The sequence below is a fragment of the Zootoca vivipara genome, chromosome 2 (genome assembly GCF_965207765.1).
Source record: "Zootoca vivipara chromosome 2, rZooViv2.hap1.1, whole genome shotgun sequence".
In the NCBI taxonomy this organism is placed as follows: Eukaryota; Metazoa; Chordata; class Lepidosauria; order Squamata; family Lacertidae; genus Zootoca; species Zootoca vivipara.
Genome location: NC_142584.1, coordinates 1,247,193 through 1,271,142, shown reverse-complemented (window position 1 = coordinate 1,271,142; position 23,950 = coordinate 1,247,193). Strand labels below are relative to the sequence as shown.

General features: G+C 49.7%; 2 protein-coding genes across 6 annotated transcripts in view; one reads left to right on the top strand and one right to left on the bottom strand.

The window, feature by feature from the left end:
- The window catches only part of STAT6 (signal transducer and activator of transcription 6), a 76,108-nt gene extending 74,310 nt beyond the window's left edge, over positions 1 to 1,798 (top strand). For all 4 annotated transcript variants that reach the window (XM_035102095.3, XM_035102105.3, XM_088662787.1 and 1 more), the window contains exon 21: positions 530 to 1,798. In XM_035102095.3, the coding sequence (XP_034957986.1) occupies positions 530 to 626 (97 nt within the window). In that variant the 3' untranslated portion in view covers positions 627 to 1,798. The remainder of the gene's footprint in view (positions 1 to 529) is intronic.
- On the bottom strand, positions 1,734 to 22,089 carry NAB2 (NGFI-A binding protein 2). 2 transcript variants are annotated; one of them, XM_035102124.3, is made up of 7 exons: positions 21,761 to 22,089; positions 17,308 to 18,073; positions 16,300 to 16,433; positions 13,896 to 13,947; positions 9,153 to 9,279; positions 5,462 to 5,662; positions 1,734 to 4,344 (listed from the first exon to the last, which is right to left on the bottom strand). In XM_035102124.3, the coding sequence occupies exons 1-7, from the start codon at positions 21,844 to 21,846 to the stop codon at positions 4,244 to 4,246; spliced, it is 1,467 nt and encodes a 488-aa protein (XP_034958015.1). In that variant the 5' UTR covers positions 21,847 to 22,089; the 3' UTR covers positions 1,734 to 4,243. The 2 variants fall into 2 exon arrangements, with proteins under 2 accessions (XP_034958015.1, XP_034958022.2); XM_035102131.3 differs by having other exon boundaries at positions 9,153 to 9,276; positions 21,761 to 22,066.
- Between the last annotated feature and the right edge of the window lie 1,861 nt (positions 22,090 to 23,950).

Here is a 23,950-nt window from a genome sequence, read left to right as displayed (position 1 = left end):
GATAAGCTTTTGCTGTTGTGCTGCCTCCTCCTGTGACCGAGTGCCAAAGAATCCTAGGAATTAGTAGCTTGCAGCACAACCATTACTTGCCTTTTCATTGACCTACGGTTTGCAGCATTTCTTAGCTGGGAGCTTCTGAAAGGTTAAGGAGGTGGGGAAGTAGTTTAAATATATAATGTAGACATGCTCCGATTTTAGGAGGGCTGTGTGAGGGGGACGGTTGCAAGTGTGTGAGTAGGAAATTTAAGTGTATGGGATGATTCAGCAGCATGTGGGTGGAAGGGAGAGGTGGGAATAGGTCCGAGAGGGGCAGTAGTAGCTTTGATGGGCCTAACCTGGCTTCTGATGTGATTCAGAGTAGATGCCATGCTCAGTCCTGGAACCTAGTGAAGCCAAGTGTCTCTACAGATGGTGGGGCATGGAGACAGAGCATGAAGGAGATGCTTTGCCACTACTGTACATCTCTTTGTGGACATGTTTAAAGAGGGCTGCATCCTGCTTTTGCCAACCTTCTCTTTTCCCTCCCTAGGGTGCCTGAGCACATTTCTCCACCTTCTGACGAAGAGCTGGCCCATCTGCTACACCCCGAGTCAGAAATGAATTGCTATCGTCAGAATCTGGGGTGAACAGCATCAGTTCATAGCCTTTACATCTAATGCTTTGTGGGGGCTTTTATGGACCGCACAGCAATCACACTGGACATGCTCCCAGAGCAGTGATGGTTGATGCCCCCTAAATCCTTAGGGGGCACAGTAAGCTCCTCCCCTGGCTCCAGGCGTGTCCTCCCTCTCCAAGGACCCTCATATCCTTGCTTTAATCAAGGGCAGCTTTGATTCTGTGCTGGGCCAGATCAGCAAAATGATATGTTCTGTCAATGGATTCTTGCCAATTATGCCTATCCAGGGAAGTCACATAGGAAGCTGCCTTACTCCAGGTTAGACCATTATTTCGTCTAGCTCAGCATTTTCTACACTGACTGGCAGCAGCTCAGACAAAGGGCTTTCCCAGTCCTACATGGAGATGCCAGTGACTGAACCTGGGACTTTCTGCAGCCAAAGCTGGTGCTGTATTGCTGAGTTAGGACTGCACTCATGCCACTGCTTTGAAGCAGGGCTGAGGCTCACATTTGCTTGCTGCTTGGCACTGTCCTTTGGGGGAGGGGCCAATATAGCCCTGTATGCTTTCCTGCTTGCCAGCTGCTGCTGGAAGTGGTTCCCTTCTGCAAAACATGGGGTGGGTTTCTTTCCCCACCAGCAGCCCAGACAGAAGGGAGAGGGTATTTTTCTCAGGAACTACAGGGGATACTTCATTGGACTGCTGCTGCTTCCCTATAGCCACTTTGGGCAGGTGGGATTTCTCCACCTGGCTCTTCTATCTTGGGGCAGGAGAAGACTCCCAGAATTAAAAACCCACAAATGCCACTTCTCCCCCTCAGACCTTCTACTTTCGCCTGGTTGGGTGGGGCCCAGATCCACTACCAAGCGCATATTCCAGAACTATCCCATTCCCAAGCAGTGATGGTATGAATGGCTGTGAGAGACCCGGGTGGGGTGAAAATTCCCTGTCCTTTCTCATTCCTGGGGAAGTGTCTTTTGCTACTCCACATGATAACAGGATCTCACACCCCACCTTTCCCATTAGGTTCTCTGTTGTTCGGGCTCCACCCACCCCGTTTGCCAATGCCCCATAATCTGATCTCCCAGCTTATGAAGAGGTGGAAATAGATGGTAAAATAAGCCGTAAAATAAGACTTTATTCCAAAATAACAAAATAAATAATCTACTGTACACATTACAAAGGAAAGGGTGCTAATTTTCTCTAAAAAGACACCAAGGCTCTATGGGACAAGATGAGGAACCGGAAGCAAGAGCCTGTGGGTGCTAATGTTTGCCTCAACAGGATTTCATGGCCTTCCTTGGACAATCCATGTTTTGCACCTGTGTGTTCAAACAAAACCACACTACAGTACAATTAGCTTAAATCGTCAGCAAAATACAGAGCAGTCACTGTTCTTTTTTCTCCATCCTGACAAGCAGTGGTTATGCCAGGCATGAGGAGCCAGGAATCCTCCAGATGTGGTTGGATTACAACTCCCATCAACGGCAGCAGCCAGCATGAACAATGTCCAGGAGTGACAGGAAGTATAGCTCAGCAACATTTGGAAACCCAGAGGATCTCTTTCCCTTGGCGACACCATATTCTCTTGCACTGCAGAAATGGACTATGTTGCCTTTTCTTCAAACTACCCCAGACTACAGACTCACTGAAATCCATGAACGTGTCTAAGTTAGGCCCATTAATTTCAGTAGGTCTACTCAGTAAAATTTAAGCAGAATGCCACACGTGATGGATTCCCCACCCCACCCCAGAACCTTAGGGAGGTGTCCCCTTCCCTCCTCGTTTCCTGTTACAGCCCTTTCCTGTTACAGCCCTTCTCCATTCATGTGGAGAGGAGATGGGGCTGCATTCAAGAAAGCCCAAAGGAGGGATTAGCGCTGATTTATCTGACCCACGACACAATGCAGGATTGAGGCGGAACAATTATTATCTTTGTTTATGGCAGAAGTACAGTTCATGCATTCCTGGCCTCCTTAAAGGTCACTATAATCAATCCTCTGCCCCGGAAGTGGTTGAGCTCTACTAGAAATGTGTCCCATTCTCCCATTCAAAGATTCCAAGCGGTGCCGTGGGAAGTACTGCAGAACTTCCAGAACTGGAAATTAAACCACTTGTCAAAGTGGGACCCTCAAATAAATAGGTGGCATTTTCAGTGTCTGCACTTGGGGCCTTCTGCCTTTACCTGTTTCTCTATGGCTGCCTTTTGCTAGAATATTATAATTTATTCCATTTCTTACTCGGCCTTTGCCATAAGGTCCCAGGGTGGGTTACACCAATTTAAAAATGCAATTGTGCACCAGCTTCTTGCCTATATGCAGTTGCTCCAAGATGGAAGATCCACACAGCAACCCAGGGGCATTCAAATCATCACGTTCCCCTTGAAGTACCAGAGGCAACGCTGGTTCTGAGTCGTCCTGTATCGTACACCACCACCTCTTGGTCTTGAGGCTACTGGCTTCTCTCAGCTACTGGCTTATCTTCCTTGGAAGGAGCAAAAGCATTAGATGAGCCCCAAGAGTATGAGCTGATGGCCTCAGGAAAGGAAAGCTGCTCACAGTGAAGGAGCGAGCCTGACGCAGCTCCTGGATCCAACAGAGAGAAGACTCACTCGTATTTCCTCTCCCTTCAGGGGGCTACTGCAGATCACATAAAACTGGGGTGGACGCGGTAAGCCTTTTTCAAAAGTCAGTTCTAATTCCTGCAACTACACAATTTTAGTAAAGTAAGAAATTAAAAAACAAATCTGCTGCTGGAACGGGATGGAAGTGTAAATTTCACCAGCATGCCCCCAAAACTAATGGCAGTCACTAAATAGATCCATGTTGTTTAATTGGTCAAATTCTCGGACAGATTCCCTCAGGCAGGCATGGAAGCAAATACCTCTCAGGATTCCAAAACACGACTGAGCAGTGAATCAGTACCATTGGTGACTGATGTTGGAGCTATTTTGAGCATTGTATACGCAATCTACAACTGAAAGTGTGACAACCGATACACAGTAATGTAATTAATATCATGTCTGCCACTTGTCCATTTGCATGGCAGTGTGTGTGTGTGTGTGTGTGAGAGAGAGAGAGAGAGAGAGAAGGGCAATGGAGAAAATGTGTTGTATGTACACGTATGGGATGCAAGTGTAAGCCAGTGCGTTATCATAAGAAATTTGGATGTGGAAAGATAATCAATGCTTGTGACTGAGAAATCGAATGAGCTTTCTGTTCTATTGGTGTGGGGTTTCATGTTTTTATGGCTATGTACCCCAGAGTTCCAGGCTTCATGAGAGGGGAAAGGCTATGCGTGAGGCTGACCTTCCAGTAGCCTTTCACAGGGCAAAGCCAGCCACAGATTGGGTCTCCCTGAGCTCATGGCTATCGCCTGTAGTGAGGATGGCCCCCAACATCTTACATAGTTAATAGGGAGGGGGAGAGGCAGGTTCTCCATTTTGTGACGAGAACCAGGAGTAATAAAATGTGTTGTGCTAATATGGTAGCCTTGCTCTGTTGAGGAAACCAAGCACGCCTCCTTGTGGTGATGGGGAGAATTGCGCCCCTCTCCCCTGCCAGAGTCTGATGTTCAGGGCTGGTCGACATGTTATTGCTTGGCGACTGAGCCACAAGTCACCTGCTGCTCATTGCCGGCTGGTATCTGGTTCCACCTTAATGCTGTTTCTTCTAGCTTCAGCCTGTGCTGCTGGGGGCTGGCACCGCTCAGAAAGATTTTCCCCGAACTCTAAAATGAGAAATTGGAAGTCAGGCAGAAATATGCAATTTCCTGTCCTTGGCCTCTTTTTTCTGTTGTTATTAACTTCAAGCAGCAAGGCGCTCCTGCCACAACTGTGGGCTTCCCTTCAGTTGCACATCCCCACAGGCACAAGGTTATATGCTTAGCATCTGAGCCCCTCAGCTTTCCCTGCCATTCTCCAGTGACCACAAGGAAAGATCACCACATGATGATCTTTGCTGTCAAAAATTATTTTGCTCCTGTAAGTTTACACTTAGGGTGCTTCCAGACATTCCTGTTCTTGAGCATTCGTTCTGATTTGTTTGTGGGGAGGTTATACAACATCGCACCACCCAATCATTATCCCCACACTTGGCAGTGCATTTTCTTGTCGCATTCCTTATTGCAAAACATCCAACCTTTTGTGCAAGAGATCCAAATATGCTTTAGTTGCACAACCTGAATTTGCCAGTATTGTGACTGAATCCCACCCTAAAACAGCATCAGCTTGGAAGCCCCCTTAATGAAACAAAAAGTGTTTGGCAGGCACAAAATCTATGACACGCTGCTTTTATTCCTGCCATCTCCTTGTGACACAGTAATAACCAATATAAGGTAGCATGGTGATCTTGAGCTTAATATGGCTATTGACATTTTGCTGTGCCCAAAACTGCGTTTTGGAAGCCATCAAAGTTAGTCTTGCCAGACATTCATGTATTTTGCATTTTCTTGATTTAATGATGTCTTTCCTGGCTAAGCCCACCTAGGCAGTGTTTGTGAAGACTCCTTGTCCTTTCTGACTAAGCATTAGGAAAAACTTTCTGACTGTAAGAGCTGTTTGACTGTAGAACAGTCTCCCTTGGGAGGTTGTGGACTCTCCTTCCCTGTAGGTTTATCAGCAGAGGCTGAATGGCCACCTGTCATGGATGCTTTAGCTGAGATTCCTGCATTGCAGGGGTTGGACCAGATGGTCCCTTCCACCTCTACAATTCTCTGATTCTATAGGCCCGTTGCAATCCTAGCTGTGGTGCCCACTTATTAGTTTATCGAAGCTGATGGGCAAGGCTTCTCTTGCTACTCCAGGCCTGTGCTGCCCGATAAAGTCCTGGGAGAGGAAGCCTCTTACCTTGGCTCGGGGGCTTCCCTGGCAGGCAGGGGCTGAGCCGCCCAACCCTCTCATGCGATACCAGCCGGGCCAGACGCAGCCCTTCGTCCATCAAAGTCTGCTGCAGGATATGACGACTCCATAGTCCATGGGGCGGGAGGCTCAGAAGTGTGTCAGGGGCAGCGTTGGGGGGTGGTGTAAGCCGAGGACAGGATCCTGTTGCTGCAGAAAACAGGGAGGGGGAGAGTGAGAATCAATGGGGAGGTTCTTAAAGACTGGAATCACTGAGGGAGGCAGATTGAGTAGGGATTCTGCAACACAGATGTTCTTCCTTTCACACTCATGAGAAGGACGTGCATTCTGCAAGTGAGATACAGAGCAGAACCCTGTTCTTCAACTGGTGGGAGCAGCCTGATCCAAGGTAGATCGCAACAGGAATGCTAAGCACCATGCAAACATACGGAATGGGTCCCCAAATGCATGTTTGGGTCAAAAGTGGGTCCTAAGTCTAAAAAGGTTGAATATGCCTAGAGTAAAATCAGGCAACACTATTTCCTGGATCAATTTATGTTTGGTGGGACCAAAAATACAAGCGGAAACACACCTTCCAGCTTCTTTTCAATCCTGTCAGATAAAGAATTCCCTATATAGGGGAGCTTTTAACGTGTAATGTTTTATTATGCTTTTATATGTGCAGGAAGCTGCCCAGAGCAACTGGGGCAACCCAGTCAGATGGATGGGGTAGAAATAATAAAATTATTATAGTACTATTATTATGAAACTCTTGCATGCAATTCAACCAGGGCACATCAATAAAAATCACAGGGGGGAGGGAGTGGACCCAGATGATTTGAATAATTTAAACCATGTTTTCCACTGGCACTTCATGTATTTCCTAAATTATGCATAGTAATTAGTTGATCTAGTCACTAAAACCTATTAATCTACAACTAAACAGCACCTGCATTATCTAGGAGAAACCACTAAAGGGCACTGTGGTAACATTTGGAAGGGGACAGGTCAACCACCATGGTCTAGAAGACACATTATCCTCTACTCAGAAAACAGAAACCCATTCACATAAGCTGGGGATGTGACCAGGCAGGTCCCCTATTATGGTGGGAGCTGCTAAGGAGAGCAGGAGCAGCACCCCGACACTTGCGCAAGGCAGGGGCAGGAGCACATCACATGCCTTTGCAGACCTCTGTGCTCACGGGAACTCGGCTGCTGTTCAGCTGCCTGCCAACACGAGGCCTTGCCCCAATGAACCCGATCCCGTCAATGACGTCAGTTTGGCACCTCAGAACGATGGCACCCAGGGGCACCTCCATGCTGAGACTTGCAAAGCTTTGCTGTGCTCTTATCGGAATTGCAGGAGGAGTTGCTGGAATGCCAAATCAATAGTGGCGATTGAAAAGTGCAAAACAGGAAGGGGGAACTTGTGGTTTTGAAAGATGCTGTTGAACCCCATCTCCCATCAGACCCAGCTAGCTGGGTCTGGAGTTATAATCCAGCACTATGTGGAGAACCAAAGGTCAGAAAGGCTTAGGTCTTAATATGCCCATCTTTATTTTCTCTGGCTGTGTCTGAAGGTGAAGCTGCCCTGAGTCAGATCTGCAAAGCCCAGCACTCCATTCTAGCGTTACCCATCCTCTGGCTCTCCAGATGTTTAGGGCTACAACTCCCATCAGCCTTGGAGAATGATTCAGGGTGTGGGAGTCACAATCAAAACCGCCGGGTGGGGGGCAAGTATGGGAAGGCTGATCTACTCTGACAGGCGGTGACTTTCCAGGATCTCAGGCACATGTCCTGCTACACAAGGTTATTCTAACTCAGCCTTCTCTAGATGCTGCTGGACTCTTGACTCCCATCGGCCCCAGTGGCCACAGATGATGGCAGCTGTAAGCCCAACAACATCTGGAGCAGCAGATTCGAGAAGGCTGTCCTGCAAGACAGCTGCCCCGGGACCTTCTGCAGGTAGAGCGGGTGCTCTATCATGAACTATGGGATCCCTTTCTAATCTCTTGGAATCTTATGAGATTTGCCAAACAAGTCTTGGCTGCTTTATGCAGAAAGGTGGAATACAAAGTGAGTGAATAAAGTCTATGGATGTACATGACATGGTTTGCATTTCAGAGAGAAAGTTGTCATAGTTCTGGGAAGGAAACACAGGAATGAAAAGCTGGTTTTAAAGCCAACATACTGTATGTATATCCCTCTAATAAACACTCTGGGGCTGCTGGTTTTGTCAGGGTACTGAGAATTTTCTGCCCAAAATCCACAGCCCCTCTGGAAAACAGCAGTTAGGACACTGATAGCTTTTAGGAAACACAAATATGCCTAAAAGAATAGGTTTTGATACCGAAGGGTTTAAAAAATAAATAAATCAAAGCTCAATATATCTGTATTGTTTGGTGAGGGAAAGGTCTGTGCGTATGAAGAATCTGAGGGGGCAAAATGTGCAGAAAGCATTCAGGATGAAGTCAAAATCAGACAGAACTTAGTGCTGTTGTACAAAGTCTGTGGGCCACAGAATACGATTCCAAATTATGTACAAGTCAACACATGTTCCAAGTTTAGAAAGAGCAAACAAACATAGGGCAAAAGAATCAGAGCTCCAACACAAAGGAGGGTTATTTGAGCCTGCCTGTAAGTTCAGGAGACTTCTGGCCTCATAGTCAAAGGGCATGAGATCCGGGTGGCCTGTTCATTCAGCATTCATCCCAATTTGCTCACCCAAAGCTTACGTGGAGGTTAGATTATATCCAGTTTCTATTGAGCATTTGTTCTGATTTGTTTGTGGGGTTATTATATGACAATGAACATTCGTCCTGCATTCTTCCTGATTTCCTGGCATGGTGTTTTATATGTCCTCCTGTTACGTCATTTGTTCATCCCACACTTTTCAATACATTTACCTGTCACTTTCCAAGCCTCAAAAAGTCTGATACTTTTTTTAAAAGTGGATTTGTTGCACTAGGGAAACAGATTGGATTTCAGCCATTTCTGGACTCTAATCCATCAGGCCACCTGCCCCTCAGCTGTTTCCCTGACAGCTGGTCATTATATGAGCTACTATGTAGGAATTGGCGCCTGAGTTTGCTTTTTTCTTCTTCCCTCTTTGCCCGTTTCCTTATGTGTTGTGGTTTTTAGATTGTAAGTCTGTAGGCAGGAACTACTTTGTTTGAATTAACTGCATGTAATCCACTCTTGGAGCCTTTCTTGCTAAAAAGCAAGGTGAGGTAAAGGTAAAGGGACCCCTGACCATTAGGTCCAGTCGTGACCGACTCTGGGGTTGCGGCACTCATCTCGCGTTATTGGCCGAAGGAGCCGGCGTACAGCTTCCAGGTCATGTGGCCAGCATTACAAAGCCGCTTCTGGCGAACCAGAGCAGCACACGGAAACGCCGTTTACCTTCCCGCTGGAAGGTAGTTATCTACTTGCACTTTGATGTGCTTTCGAACTGCTAGGTTGGCAGAAGCAGGGACCAAACAAGGGGAGCTCACTCCGTTTCAGGGATTCGAACCGCCGACCTTCTGATCGGCAAGCCCTAGGCTCTGTGGTTAGAGGCTCGAAATAAAAATAATAAAATAGAAAATTGTGCAAACCTAAATTTACTTGCACCCGCCCCACAAAACAGTGACAGTCTTGAGGCACCCTAATTTACTACTCCATGCAGTTGGAACATTTAATTGGAGCTCAGTCCACTCACCCTGTGGGTGTCCGTCTAAGCTTTCGCCTGACAAGCTGGCTGTGTCTTCCTCTACGCTGGACCGGTACTGAGGAAGGAAGGGTTCGCAAACCAAGGGAAGTTCAGGACGGCTGTGCTCAGCAACCTGCTGGAAGGATAGGGGGCAGGCATTAAAGCTGGGCATATAGTCCTTTGGCGAAAGACTTTGCCTCCACTGTCAACACATCCCCCACTAGGTTTCTCAGATTCAATGCTGGAGACCATTCACTTCAAAGTGACGTGAAATGCATGCAACTGTTCAATGTGCATTTTATTTTATTTGCAAATGTCAGCTCAAGCAGAAATGGGACTGTGGTGTCTGGGGAAGGGAATTAATGCTCCACCAGAAGTTGATATGATGGAATCGTCCCACATGAGACTAATGGCTTCAGGGGAAGAGATTTTTCCCTCATGCATGGAAAGGTTAACCGCCCCACACACTGCAGCTGCTATTAAAAGATAAAAATGCACATTAGACCCCCGTACATATTTAATGACCTGTTTAGTTTGGCCCCTAATCTCCTGATGTCTCCACTGTCTCCTGTGTCCCCCCTTCCTAGTGCTGCAGTCCACAGAAGCCAACCTCTGCCGCTTGCTGTGCAGATGCCCAGAGCCCTGAATCAGTTAGGTTGGGGGAGGGGTGTTGGGAGGCAGGCCCAGGATGGGACAGGGCAGGAGAGGCCAACTGGGAGCTTTAAAGGTGGGTTCTCTAGCTTTGAACCTTGCTAGGTAAAGGTCAGTTAGAGCCAGGAAGCTTATCTGGGCAGAGGCTCCAGCTCGAATTGAATTGCCACTATGACCAGTACTTTTTGCATTTAATTATCCTCTAATCCACTGCTTATGATTCCACCCCCACATGTATACCTGCAGCTGCAGCTTACGTTACAAGGGAGGATATTTCAGAGATCTGATGAAATGGACTCTAAACTACTACTACTACTAATAATAATGATAATAATTTACTTACTTACTTACTTACTTACTTAAAGGTAAAGGGACCCCTGACCATTAGGTCCAGTCGTGACCGACTCTGGGGTTGCGCGCTCATCTCGCATTATTGGCCGAGGGAGCCAGCGTATAGCTTCCAGGTCATGTGGCCAGCATGACAAAGCCGCTTCTGGCAAACCAGAGCAGCACATGGAAACGCCGTTTACCTTCCCGCTGTAGCGGTTCCTATTTATCTACTTGCATTTTGACGTGCTTTCGAACTGCTAGGTTGGCAGGAGCTGGGACCGAGCAACGGGAGCTCACCCCGTCGCAGGGATTCGAACCGCCGACCTTCTGATCAGCAAGCCCTAGACTCAGTGGTTTAACCCACAGTGCCACCTGGGTCCCTTAGATTTACTTACTTAATTAATTAATTACATGCCGCCCATCTGACTGGGTTGCCCCAACCACTCTGGGCAGCTCCCAACAAAAAATAGTAAAATCATACAACTATCATACTATAAAAACTTCCCTAAATGGGGCTGCCTTCAGATGTCTTTTAAAAATCACATAGCTGTTTTATCTGTTTGACATCTGCTGGGAGGGCATTCCACAGGGATGGCCCTCTGCCTGGTTCCCTGTAACTTTGCTTTTTGCAGTGAGTAGAAGACCCTTGGAGGAGGACCTCAATGTCCAGGCTGAGCAATGGGAGTGGAGGTATACTCCTTCAGGTATACTGTGCTGAGGCCGTTTAGGGCTTTAATAACTAGAGATAACTAGAGCATGCACCACTCTGGCGAGACAGTCTGCGGGCAGGGAGGGTCTCGGCCTGCGTACCAGATGGTAGACAGCTGCTCTGGACATAGAATTAACCTATGCCGTGAGTCCAAAATGACTCCCAGGCAGCACACCTGGTCCTTCAGGGTCACAGTACACCACCACCTCTATGCGATGAAGACTTGCACATCTGAGAGTGCACACCTGCTGATGTTACCTTAACTCCTGAAACTAAGGTTGCTAAGTCATGGTCCAGATCACTCTCTAGTTCCTTAAACAGCTTGGTTCCACAGAGGAGGACACTGTCCCAACCTTTCTCACTACAGTCCTCCCCGACTCCTGATTCTCACCCATGGCTCCTGCCTGATGGAGCAAGACGCATTCTCACACCACCCCATTTGGTACCCGTAGGAAACAGGAAGTTATGGTGGGCATTAAGACTGAGAGAGGACCTGGGGAGGGAGAGAAACCATTTCTGTATGACCAGAGCAGCCATTACTGCATCTTCCTTCACCCTTATATGGTTGTTAAAAGAGCAGGAAGGTCATCTGAGTCACAACTATGCAAAGCCATCAAAATCCTGCAAACCTATAGGCTGGTGTGTTCGCAAAAAGTGTTGTGATTTGGGCACTGCAGCCACAATGTCAGTGTACTGTACCAATGCCATTGTACACATGTGCACACATTCTCTGGTTAGCATTCACACCCTCTACGGTATGTATCCATCTACCCACACCCAAAGGCATCCATACAGAGTCACATGTTCACGTTCAGCAGATATCTGTGTGAACTTGCCTAGATCAGAAAACACACCACTTGTACACAGATGCATCTGGCATCTTGACAGCCAAGTCTACTTTAACAGGGACCATCTTATGAAATAAGCCAAGGTTGGAAGACTCCTAGCACTGCTGAGCAAACCAGGACAAGAAGGAGGTCTTTAACACACGTGCATGCACAGATTGCAACATAACAGCCAAGGCTCGAGTAAATCCCTCTCCTCTTCACCTGTATACTCCTTATATGTTGAAATGCACAAACACAGAAGCAATCAGAAGTATATCTAGGGAGAACCCGGCCAAAAGCACCCTGGGGAGTAGCCAACTAAGTTCTACCCAGAGTAGACCCATTCAAATGACTAAGAACAACCACATTACGCCCATTGTAATAGATGTGCCCTGAGTAAAACTTGGTTGATTAACACCCTTAGTAGCTACGTAATGGAGAATTAGAAAAACACAATGGACATGGCAAGCCCATCTATTTATTTATTTCTTATACACCACATGTATGGGATCTCCCATGCAGCTTAGTGACCAAGTGGTCAGCTTAGCTGCTGCAAGCTCTAGCGCTGCCACCCCATTCCCTGCACACATGGAGGGCTGAAGAGCCCTTTGCATGGCTGTGAGTCATGAAGGCCATTCCCTGCAAGGCCTTTTTCCACCTGGCCTAGGGGGCAGGGCCCACACTCACCAGCCCCACTGCAGAGGCTCCTGCAGAGACCAGAGGGACATCGCTATGCCTGACAACAAACCCTAACTATTGGATTCTTTTGCCACATCTTTTTGTGCCTGCCAAACAGCCATGTCATGCTTACGATATTTTATTCTTTGTTAATTATGCTGTTTTGAATGTGTATTTTATATTTGACTTCACTTAGATTTTTTTTTCCTTTTGAAAAGTTTGTTTTTTTGTAGTTGACCTCCTTTGTAATGTTTTATTTTGAAATCTTTAAGATAATATTTTAGTTTTGTTAATTATGTTGCTTTGACTGTATACTCCATATTTGACTTTCTTCAGAAATGTTTGATTCTGGATTCTTTTATTGACGTTTTAATATGCTGCAAATTGCTCTGATATTTTTCTTAAAAATATAAAGCGGTATAGAAATGAAATAAATAATAATAATAATGGTGTCTTGCAGGAGAGAAAAATGTCATTGGGATCATGAGCCACACAGAATGAAAAGGGAAGCCAGTATTAGGAACAAGAATGTAGGAAGGTGTTTATATTGACTCAGCTCAGTCCATCTAGCTCAGGCATCCCCAAACTTCAGCCCTCCAGATGTTTTGGACTACAATTCCCATCTTCCCCAACCACTAGTCTTGTTAGCTAGGGATCATGGGAGTTGTAGGCCAAAACATCTGGAGGGCCGCAATTTGGGGATGCCTGATCTAGCTCAGTCCGGTCCAATTGCCCTCAGGATCCAGCCCGCGGACATTCTGTGGATCAGTGATTCTGTTTGTTAGTTGTTTTTTTTTCCTGCGCCACCATTTCCCCCCACACAAACACTGCAGCGCCTCCACCCTCCCTCCTCCTGGCTTCTCCCCATCCTGCGTAGTGCAGGAAAGGAGCTTGGCTGAGCTGCCTGAGTGCCATTTTGGGGCAGTGCCTCTCCGGAGCCAGCCAGCCCTTTCGGGGCTGCTCTGATCATCCCTCCGCTGCTGCCGACAGTCTCTGCCGCTCGCAAGGGCAGGCACAGGAGAGCACAGTGAGTGGCAGAAGCTGGCGGAGGGGGCAGCAGGACGAGGGGCCCGAAAGCAGCCCTCACAAGGGCAGGCACAGGAGCCACAGCTGGGAGAGCACAGTAATGATGGCAGCAGCATAGGTAGGCAGGGGGAGGGGAGAGGAGGGGCTGGGGGAGAGGGAGAGGGGAGGAGAGAAGCCCCCTTTGGCGTGTGTGTGCACGCATGCGGGGTCCAGCCTGCCGCAAGGTTTGGGGGATGGTGAAATGGCCCCCTCCCAAAAAAGTTTGCTGACCCCTGATCTAGCTCAGCACTGCCTCTGCTCTGACTGTCGACAGACCTCCATGCTGGCGGTCAAACTGGGGATCTTCTGCATGCAAAGCAAGTGCTTTCCCCTGGTCCATTTGTACCATATACTTGCCAATCTCTATGTGTGTTAACACATGAATCACCACCCCCGTTTATGCAGCAGTTTCTTTGGGGATCCACAGGGCTTCACATTCATTATCTTTGCAATCTTGTGCAGGCGCAAACTGGGCCTGGCTCTGCAGCTTACCTCCTGCTTGAACCGCTTGGCTTGCCCAGAACCACTCTCATCTGGATGCAGTCTGAAGACAAAAGACACCATGGAGTCAGAACACTCTGCTAGGTAACAGGCCAGGATTTTGTCCCTAGCCTGGGCACTGAAGAAGTCAAAAAGGTATCAAGAATGATTTAAACATACTGCCAGGTAGTGAGGAACTCAGCCATATAACGTTGCATGTATTCCTATATTTAAACTGAGCCCCTCACCTTAACATGCCAATTTAGCACATACAGAATTCTGCAGCCTGGGACGCTGCAGACATATTAATGTTGCAGGCACAGCAGCGGGGGACCTGTTTAAATGAGACCCTGGGCACCTACAATATCACACAGAAAAACTCTTTTTGGCCATTAACTTCCACATTGATTCCACTGTAATGGGAAACGACGACAACGTGTTGCAGTGGGTGTTGGATTTGTGCCCTCCCCTTTCCCTTTTGAACCAACCACAGTTCTCTGTTACATTGGGAATCTGTGATCTGCAGTTTGATGCTCTGGTTTGATAACTTGCCACAATTAGAAAAAACCACGGGTCCTCAAGTTTGGACATAACTGTGAACTGTAGTTGGTTCAAAAGTGAAGGCAGAAACTTTTGATCTCTTTGCACATGCACAGGAGGAGGAAAGGGGTGTGGAGGGAGGGCTTGCAAACCAGAGGCTCATGCAAGGCCCTGACCTTCAGTGCCAAACCATGGATTCCTCTTACATTTGAACCAGGCCATTCCATGAGTGAGAGCAGCAGCAAGGGCCATAAGCAGAAAGGGTGCCAGCATGTGCATGTACTGCACAGTCACAGCTGGGTCAGCTCCAGTTGCCAAAGAGTGCCAAGCCGATTTCCTGGGTGCCCAAACTACTATTTGGAGCAGTGGGAAAGCAGCTATTCATTTTTAAAGTTTCTGCCCTTCATCCAAACAGGTCCCGAGGCAGTATATAATACTAACAACAAGAACAAAATACAACAGAACAGGCATGTCCAACAGGTAGATCGTGATCTACCGGAAGATCACTGGACGTCTGTGGTAGATCACTGGTAAATCAGTGGCTCCCCCCAAAGAAGCTAAAAAACTTTGGCTCCCCTAAAAAAAGCTCAACATCTTTGCCCTGCACCCCTAAAATGACCTGAACCACCAAAAGCAGGGCTTTCCTTCCTAAAAAAAAAGCTCAACGTCACTTTCCTCTTCCCTAAAGAAGCTCAACAACTTTTATGTGAAACCCCCCCCCAAAAAAGGGGGTAGATCACTGCCAGTTTTTAACTCTGTGAATAGATCGCAGTCTCTTGGAAGTTGGCCACCCCTGCTAGAAGCAAAGCATAATCCATCATAAAGCAAACAGGCAAAAAGCAGATAAAATGCAAATGTAGACCTTGTAAAATATCTGGACAGTAGCAGCCAGTGTGGAGGCACAGGTGGGGCTCTGTTGCTCTCCTGGCTTCCCAATACTCAATCACTACCACCTGCCAAGAGGGGGGGGCGGGTTAAAGTTTCAGGAAGCTGGGCGAGCATTAGAGCCCCACCTGCGCCACCCCACTAGGCACTGCTCTATCTGGGCAATCAATGAAGTCTTAATCTGGCAATGAAAATATTCAAATGTTGACACCACTTGTCAGGGTATTTCAAAATTGGGTTGTCACTCCAGAAAAGGCCCTGCCAGTGGGTGAGATAATACAGGTGGACATCCCTTGGCAGAGCTCACTTTGTCGCAGGACCCAGCAAAGCTCAGTCCAGGTCTCTGTGATGTTGGGGCCCAAAAAGATCAGGGAAATATATTAATTAAAAACATTCTTCTGTCACTGAGCAATGGCAAAGCATCCTCACCTATCGGGAATTAGGGGGCAGGGCTTCGAGATCAGAAATCTGTGTTTCCAGATAAACAAGAGTTCTGGTTGTATTTACTTTTAAAGAAAGTAGACACCGACTCCTCCCTTCTTGCCAGTCTGGAAGGACAGCTGGGGAGGGTTCAAATAGAAGTAAAGGCTCTCCACCCTACCAGAGTATGCTGCTTGCTGAACCATCTCCCCACCCCTCCTCACAGCAGAGGCGCCAGTTTGCAAGGGCGATGGGGGGGGGGCAACATCACTTCAATGGCTGGCGGCTCCTGATCTGCCTCCTCTTGGCGCTGCCACCAGCAGAAGGCTACTTCACAGCAGGACGGATGAGGAGAGAGAGCCAGCCACAGGAGCTGCACTGTGCACAGCTCTGCGGTTCGCCTCTGCCTTTTGGGATATGCGGGGGGGGGAGGGCTCAGTCCCCAGGAGCTGGCACTCCTGACCCACAGTAGCATTACAGCAGGAGCCCACAGCCTCACTTTCAGGTAACCCCCCCCCCGGCCCCTCCCCAGGCTCTACCACTAGCAAGAATGAGAGGGTTTGGTTCTCACCTGGATCCCTTAAGTGAGGACAGGTAGCTGCTCTCCCGGGCCACCTGGCGTGACAGTGAGAAGAGCTCCACCCTTCGCAGCAGGAGGGAATTGTCCCGCAGGCAGAACTGGGCAGCAGCCTCGTTGATGGTGAGCTGGGAGGATGGAGAGGGCAGAGTGAGTCTCTGGGGAAGCTGCAGGAAGGGAAGCTATAAGGATACTGACTCCGCAGAGCTCTTGAGGTACAGCAAGGGGATGGTGTTGGACTCCAACTCCCATCGGCCCTACCCAGCATGCATGGCCCACGAGCACGGAGGGTGGGACCTGGAGTACAAAAACACCTGGAGAGCAGTGCATGGCTTACCACTGGGCATCACACACTCCACACAATCGCTTGCCAGTTTGAGGTCTCTTTTAAAGGAAAGCTCCCCATTGTAACAATGCTGTGGGGAAGACTGGAGGGGCGCTGGAGGGGTGAAGGGGGGAGGGACAAAGAGCAGCAGCAAGTCTAACTCCCCTCTTCTGTAACGATCCAGAATCAATATTTCATTACCGGTTTCTTGAATGAAAAATGCCTTTGATATACAAATCACCAGGCAGAACTCTGTTCATGCAATACTCCCAATGGGTGGAAAGGTGGAGGAAGCCATTTCAGCCCCCTGAAAGCCTACTCTGGAAGCTGCAGGGGACTGGGAGAAATGCCTTCCCACAACCCTTCCACCACTGGCAGCGTCTGCCGGATAAAAGCTCCTTTTGCTCAGGGAAAAGGAAGCCTGGCCCTAAGCTAATTGAGCTCCCTTTAGAATTGGAGTGCCCAAACCCCATTTTAAAAACGAAACAATGCAAACTAGCAGACATGCACTCCCCTTGTCACAAGGTCTTATCCCCACGCGCACCGCATGGGGCTGCTCCACTGCAAACTCTGGATCTGAGCCACCTCTGCTTGGGCCTGGAGGAGTCCCCCAGTCGGTACAGAACAGGGGCTGACAGTGAGCCATCCTGCCTCCCCACCCAGCCTCCTTGGCTCACCTCATGAAGCGTGAGCTGCTTGCCCTCGCCTCGCCGGGTCTCGCCTCGCCCGTAGATGGCGCTGTGGCGCCGGATCTCTTCCTCTTTGCGAGGGTCCCCGCTGTCCATCCGGAAGATGTGCCCCACCGCTTTGGCCAGTTTCTTGTTCAGCTTCATGAGGGTCCTCAGCTCGGTCTCGCCGCCACGGGGGCAGCTGCGCAGCAGTCGGTCCACACCCTCCGACACCGCCTGCGCCAGCTCTGGATCCAGATGCTCTGCAGATGAGGGGTGCTCACTGGGCGAGGAGGCCCCCCCTTCCTCTTCCGATTCTGGATTGCCCCACTGAATTGCCGGCAAGGGGGACAGCTTCTCTCTTGGATCCGAGGGGCTCTTGGCAGGGGAGGTAGCGCTGGCTTTGCTGAGGGTCTCTCCTGGGCTGGTGTGCCCGTTGGTCAGGGACTTGCGGCCCCCAGACTCAGAGATCTTGAACAGAGGGATGCTGCTCACAGGTATGGAAGGCACTGGCTGGTTGAAGAGCCCTGGGTTGGTGGCCCACTCCCGCAAGGCCTTCTGCAAGCGCCGGACGTGGAGTGGTTTGGTTGCCATGCCAACCAGGGCCATGATCTCCAGGAACTCCTCCTCGCCTGCCTCACACAGCTGCTGCACATCGTCGCCGCCCTGCTGGATGAAGGTCTCATAGTAGGAGAGGAGGTTGGCTCTCTGCAGAACACGATACAGCTGGAGTTCGCCCAGGGTACGAGGCAGGGACAGGGCCATAGCCAGTGGCCTGCAGCAGGGACAGAGCGTGTGGTGAGCCAGCAGAAAGGGTGGGTGAAACGGAGAGATGAAGCCATACCCTCTTGTCTTGCCCCCCATGGTTGATCAAAGCAGGGGGAGAGAAGGCAGGCATGGGATTGGTGGGCAAATGGAGAACATGTGCTAGGGCTTATTACCCCACAACCAGGTTTGGAATTATAGAATCATAAAACTGTAGAATTGGAAGGGACCAAGAGGGCCATCTAGTCCAGCGTTTCTCAACCGCTGTTCCGTGGCACACTAGTGTGCCGCGAGACGCTGGCTGGTGTGCCGCGACGTGCGGCGGCGAGAAGGGCGATTTGCATTGTCACGTGCCTGGCGGCCGCCAATACACAGCACTAACCCGCCGGAAAGCAATATTTTTCCTCCTCTTTCCCAAAGCTCAGTGCAAACTGAGGCCTGATTCACCCCTAAAAGGGGGTTCTTGTTTTCTGCAAGTGAATGGTTATGTACTTGCGTATATCTGCCCCTGCTAACACAGAGGCGGCGGCTGCTTTTCCCTTGATTGCACTGTCCCCATGTAAGCTATTAATTCACACTGAAGCCTCTCCATGTGGTTAACATACCACAGAAGATGATTGTGCAGAGGAAACAAGCACCACTTATCTGTGTGAACTGGTCCTAAGCAAGGAACATGCGCAGAGGAGGGTGACCGAGATTATCAAAGGCCTGGAAACCAAGCCTTATGAGGAACGGTTGAGGGAGTTGAATATGTTTAGCCTGGATAAGAGGAGACAGGAAAGCCATCTTCTAATATCTCAAGGGCTATCCCATGGAAGAGGGAGCAGGTTTGTTTTCTCTTTCTCTGGAGGGTAGGACCCGAACCAATGGATTCAAGTTTCAAGAAAGGAAATTCCGACTAAACATCAGGAAGAACTTTCTGATGCTAAGTGCTGTTAGCAGACTCCCTCAGGAGATGGTAGACTCTTCATCCTTGGAGGTTTTGAAGAAGAAGGCGGCTGAGCATCTGTCAGGGATACTTTAGTTTAGTCCATTCCTGCTTGGCAGGGGGTTGGACTGGATGGCCCTTGTAGTCTCTTCCAACTCTATGATTCTATGATTCTATTATTCTAGTCGAGATTCCTGCATTGCAGAGGATCGGACTGGATGGCCCTCGGGATCCCTTCGAATTCTACAATTCTGTGATTCTATAAAGGGGGTGGAAGAGACCTCCCCCTCCCACCCACTCCAGAGGTTTACTTCCCGCCTCCTTGCCACCCTGTAAAACATTACGACTGTGATTCAGATCATCATTAGTGATTGTGAGCCCAAGGCCAGAGTGTGGAATTTTCTCTGGATGAATTCACCTGGAATAAATGAGTGTCATCTTGCGTACCCACATCTTACACAACAACCTCCAACCGTAACACGCAGCCATCTTCCCATTAAAGCAAATAACTCGGCCCCCCACGTCACTTTTTCCTCTGCACTGTCATTGAGCCTATTCAGTGAGATCTACACAAAATGCATGCTGAAACTGGGGAAGCGTCGCAGCTCACTGGTAGAGCATCTGCTGGGTGTGCAGAATGTCCCAGGTTCAATTCCTGGCATCTCCAGGTGGGGCTGGACAGACCCCCTGCCTAAAACTCCAGAGAACCACGACTAGTCCGTGTAGACAGTCCTAAGCTTGAGGACCAGACAAGCTTGAGGGCACATGCCTTAGGGAGCAGGTGCTGGTGAGCAGGGAGTTGCAGTTGAAACACTGGGTGGCAATGCTACCTGCGCCATGCGGCCTGCCCTATGCCCCTCACATTAGCCTGTTGCCCTCAGGAGTGGCAAGGAATGCTGTCCCATTGCACAGTGTGGAACAGGTGTGCCATCTATGCGGGGGCCATGGGGAGCCAAGCCCCCCCAATTTTCAATTAAGGGGCCACCCTCCAAGCTCATGCATGCACAGCAGTGACAGCGTGGTGGTGTCATGTGGCTGCGGCCCCCTCAATTACAAGGGCAAAGCCTAGTGTGGAAGGAAGATTCAACAATGAGCCTTTTCAAAATTGGCATGGAATGGGAAATGGGTGGTGGGGGTGTTGTCTTGTCCTTTACCCCTTTACACACTTTGCACTCAGCCCATGGCATGCAGGGAGAGTCCTCTGTCCCTGCCCTGAATTGCTCGAAATGAAGGTACAAAACACACCTACAGAACACACGGCCTCGGTCCTGTACACCTGAAGGAGCGTCTCCACCCCCATCACTCAGCCCGGACACTGAGATCCAGCACCGAGGGCCTTCTGGCGGTTCCCTCATTGCGAGAAGTGAGGTTACAGGGAACCAGGCAGAGGGCCTTCTCGGTAGTGGCACCCGCCCTGTGGAACAGATGTCAAGGCAATAACCAACTATTTTACTTTTAGAAGACAACTGTTTAGGGAAGTTTTTAATGTTTGATGCTGTACTGTTTTTAATATTTGGTTGGAAGCCGCCCAGAGTGGTTGGGGAAACCCAGCCAGATGGGCGGGGTATAAATATATTATTATTATTATTATTATTATTATTATTACTACTACTACTACTACTAGCACTCCCCCCCACACACACACACACCACTGATGCACTACCAATAGCTGCAATGGGACCTTCTGTCTGCACTAAAACCAAGGACATTTCAAACAAACTCACATTACTTGGATTTTCTCTGCAAACTAGGAACAGGCCACACACAAACACATGCTCTTTGTCTCCCCTAAAACACACCCACGCACACTCCGCAGACACCCACTCCTTGCCCCGCCTTGGTCAAAATGGAAGGCATTGGGGGAGTTAGGATAGTTCTGTAAACTACCATACTCCCCCCCCCAAATATGTGTTTATGTGTGTCTTTTCCCTGGAGCAATGATACAGGGAAGTGCTGGAATGTGGAAATGTGAGTGATTGGGGGGGGGTGTAAGGGAGCTGGGTAATGAAGCTTGCAGGCAGGGGGGGGGAGGCATTGCTAGCTCAAAACTTCATTGCCCTCCTCCCACATCATGCTTCCTGCCAATACTCTTCTGAAAGGAGGATTTCGGACTTGGAGTTTATGGGGATGTTCTGCTCTCTCCAGCTGACCAGGAAGGTTTCCAAGTCCTTTTTGAAGCGCCTAAGAGACACTTTCCCCATCTACCAAAGACATTTAGCTCCACGATTCGCCCTGCCTCCCCCCCACCCCCAGATACTCATAGTCCAAACTCTGGTTAGGTGCATTCAGGATGATACAACACAACCTAAAAATACCCCTGGGCATAATTTGAGATAAGAGATTTGAGGGTGTGTGTGCTGGGGGGAAGATCCTTTCTGATGGACACGAACGGCAATACTTAGCCCGGGAACAGGGGCAGAAAAATCGCAGGCAGAAGTGTCTCTGAGCGTGTGCAGAACCCACGGTTCTCTCAGCTCGGAGCCCTAGCGGCTCATGTCAGGAGGTGTGCGTGCCTTCGCGAAAGCCTCGAGTCCCAGCACCTCTTCTCTCTCCCCCGCGCCCCCGGCCCGTTCAATATACGCTTTCACCACTGCTTCCCAAGCAGGCAATTCACTGAATAGATGCGGGAGCGGAGTTTTGGGGGAGAGACGAGAACGGAGGGAAACGACCCTCACCCCACCCCCCGCGCACCATGCAACCCGGGGGTGGCGCCCGCGGCCTCGGGGCAGCTTGCTCCCAATGTCTCCCCCCCCCCCGCTCCCCGCTTACTTTTGCACCCGCTCCGTCCTCGCCGCGACCTCGAAGGGCTGCTGGATTCCTTCGCAGGCGTCCCGGGGGGCGTGATCGTGGGGCATGGACTCCGGGGCCTTCGTAGCCTCGCTGGCGGCGGCGGCGGCGGCGCCTTCCTCTTCTTCTGGGCGAGAGGCGAGTGCGCGCCGGGCGTCGGATGGCGCCTGTCCTCCGGGGTGGCTCTCTGCGTCCGTCCGCGCGTCCGTCCCTGGGAGCTCCTCGGTCCCCTTCCCCTTCCCCCTCCTCCTCCCTTCTCCTTCCTCCTCCTCCTCCTCCTCCTCGCCTCGCTCTGCGCGCCTCGGCGCTGAGCCTCTGGCACGGAATCGCCTCCCACGCTGCCGGATTTACAATGGAGCCGCGGCGGCGGCGGCGGCGGCGGCTCCGAGCTGCTGCCGCGCGTGGGAGGCGTCGGGGGCGGCAGGCAGCTCCTGCCTCGGACCAGAAAAGCGGCAGTGGCGAAGGAAAACGTCGCCTCCTCCCGCCCCCTCCCCTCCGATCTGCCCATCTCTGGAAGGGCCCGAGCGCGCAGGGCTGCTGCTTCGCCCCACTCCTCCAATCTCCCCATCCATGTCTGTCCCCCGGCCTCCGCGCGCCTCCCGAGGTGTTTTTCGGGACGCCGTGCAAGGCGAGGAGGATCCGGCGGCTCCTGCTGCTGCTGGCTGTGGGTGGCGATGGCCCGGCTCTCTTTTCTGGGCGTTGTGGGTTACGCCCTGCCTGGGAGAAATTAGTGTGCGGGACTTTTGAGTACCTGGCAAAAGAGAAAGGAAGAAGTGCCTGGTCGGGGTTTCGTGGGTGGGGGTGTGCGTGGTCAGTATCCTGCACCCCGTCCGCCCTTCGTGCCAGGTGTGCACGGCTTTTCGTTTGCGTGAGTGCTTGGGTTTCACGTGTGCAATGTTGTGTTTGGAAGTGCAAGTGACGTGCATGGTCCCGCATGTAAGTGCAGAGGTGGGCGTGCTCCCCGCTATTGTGTGAACTGGACGTCTTTGGGTGAAGTGTGCCTGTTATCGCACTGTGAAGAATGGGGAACAAGCTTCCAAGGTTAATTGAAGGGTGCCGAGGCGGCGTGGGCGGCGGCGCGGAGTTTAGATGTGTGTTATAAAATTATTCGTTGTCAAAATCCTGCTGAATGATTTTAGTGGCCAGAGCCAGGGTTTTGTAACTGACATGGGAATAGCGTTGAGATACATGCTCCTCTTGATTAAAAATGCCTCCCCATGGTGGTGTCATTGTAGTTGAATGCATGGCCAAAGGAGGGCAGCTCTCTCTCCCCCCCCCCATCAAGTAAAACAATAGAAATACTTAACTGACTGACGAATCACGTCGTTTCTGCCCCCCAACAAAGTCCTGGCCCCCCCAACAAAAACCCTGGCTATGCCCATACAGTAGTTGAATACATTCAAATTTCCACTCTACTGGAAACAAGCTTAATGGATTATTCTTTCATTCCAATTTATTTTGGATTGCCTTTTTAAAAGCAAAATGGAATGCCTTAAAAGTTGTTGTTTTTTAATGACCTGATTGTGATAAAAGAACTACACTGGGGGAGTGGGGAGGACTCACCTGAGACTTTAATACCAGAGTGGAGACTTTAATACCAGAATCTAATAACTAATACCTAGTTGTTGTTATTAGACATTGGATAGCTAGCCCATTAAGAATAGGCTTTTTGTCCATCTAGCACAGTGTTATCTAATCTGACTGGCAACAGCTCTTTAAGAGTCTTTGACTGAAGCCTTTCATTTTACCTGGAGATTCCATGGATTGTTCAGAGTCTTGTAAAGATGTGCACTTCAAAATACAATATTTCCCCCCATAGAATAGCACGTATGCATTCGCCACTTGCAAGGTGCAGAAACTCAGCAATCACTCCATAGAGTTTTCTTTCTGAGCCATTCTGAAATTTGCTACTCGGCTTGTAGTAAATCCAATTCAATAGAAAAACGTACCTGAATTGTTTTTGATCATGTGCACTTGGACCTACTTAAGGCTTCATTTCACAGGGCAAAGTGGGTTTCAAATACTAAATGAAAATTAAATGAGCAAAGCAAGCATCTTCACCACAGGTAAGGAGAGTTTCTGATTGCAGACTTGAAAAGCTATGGGGAACTGCTGGGGGTTTGTGGGCTAGGATGGAGGGGCTATAATGTAAAGGGGGCTATAATGTTGCAA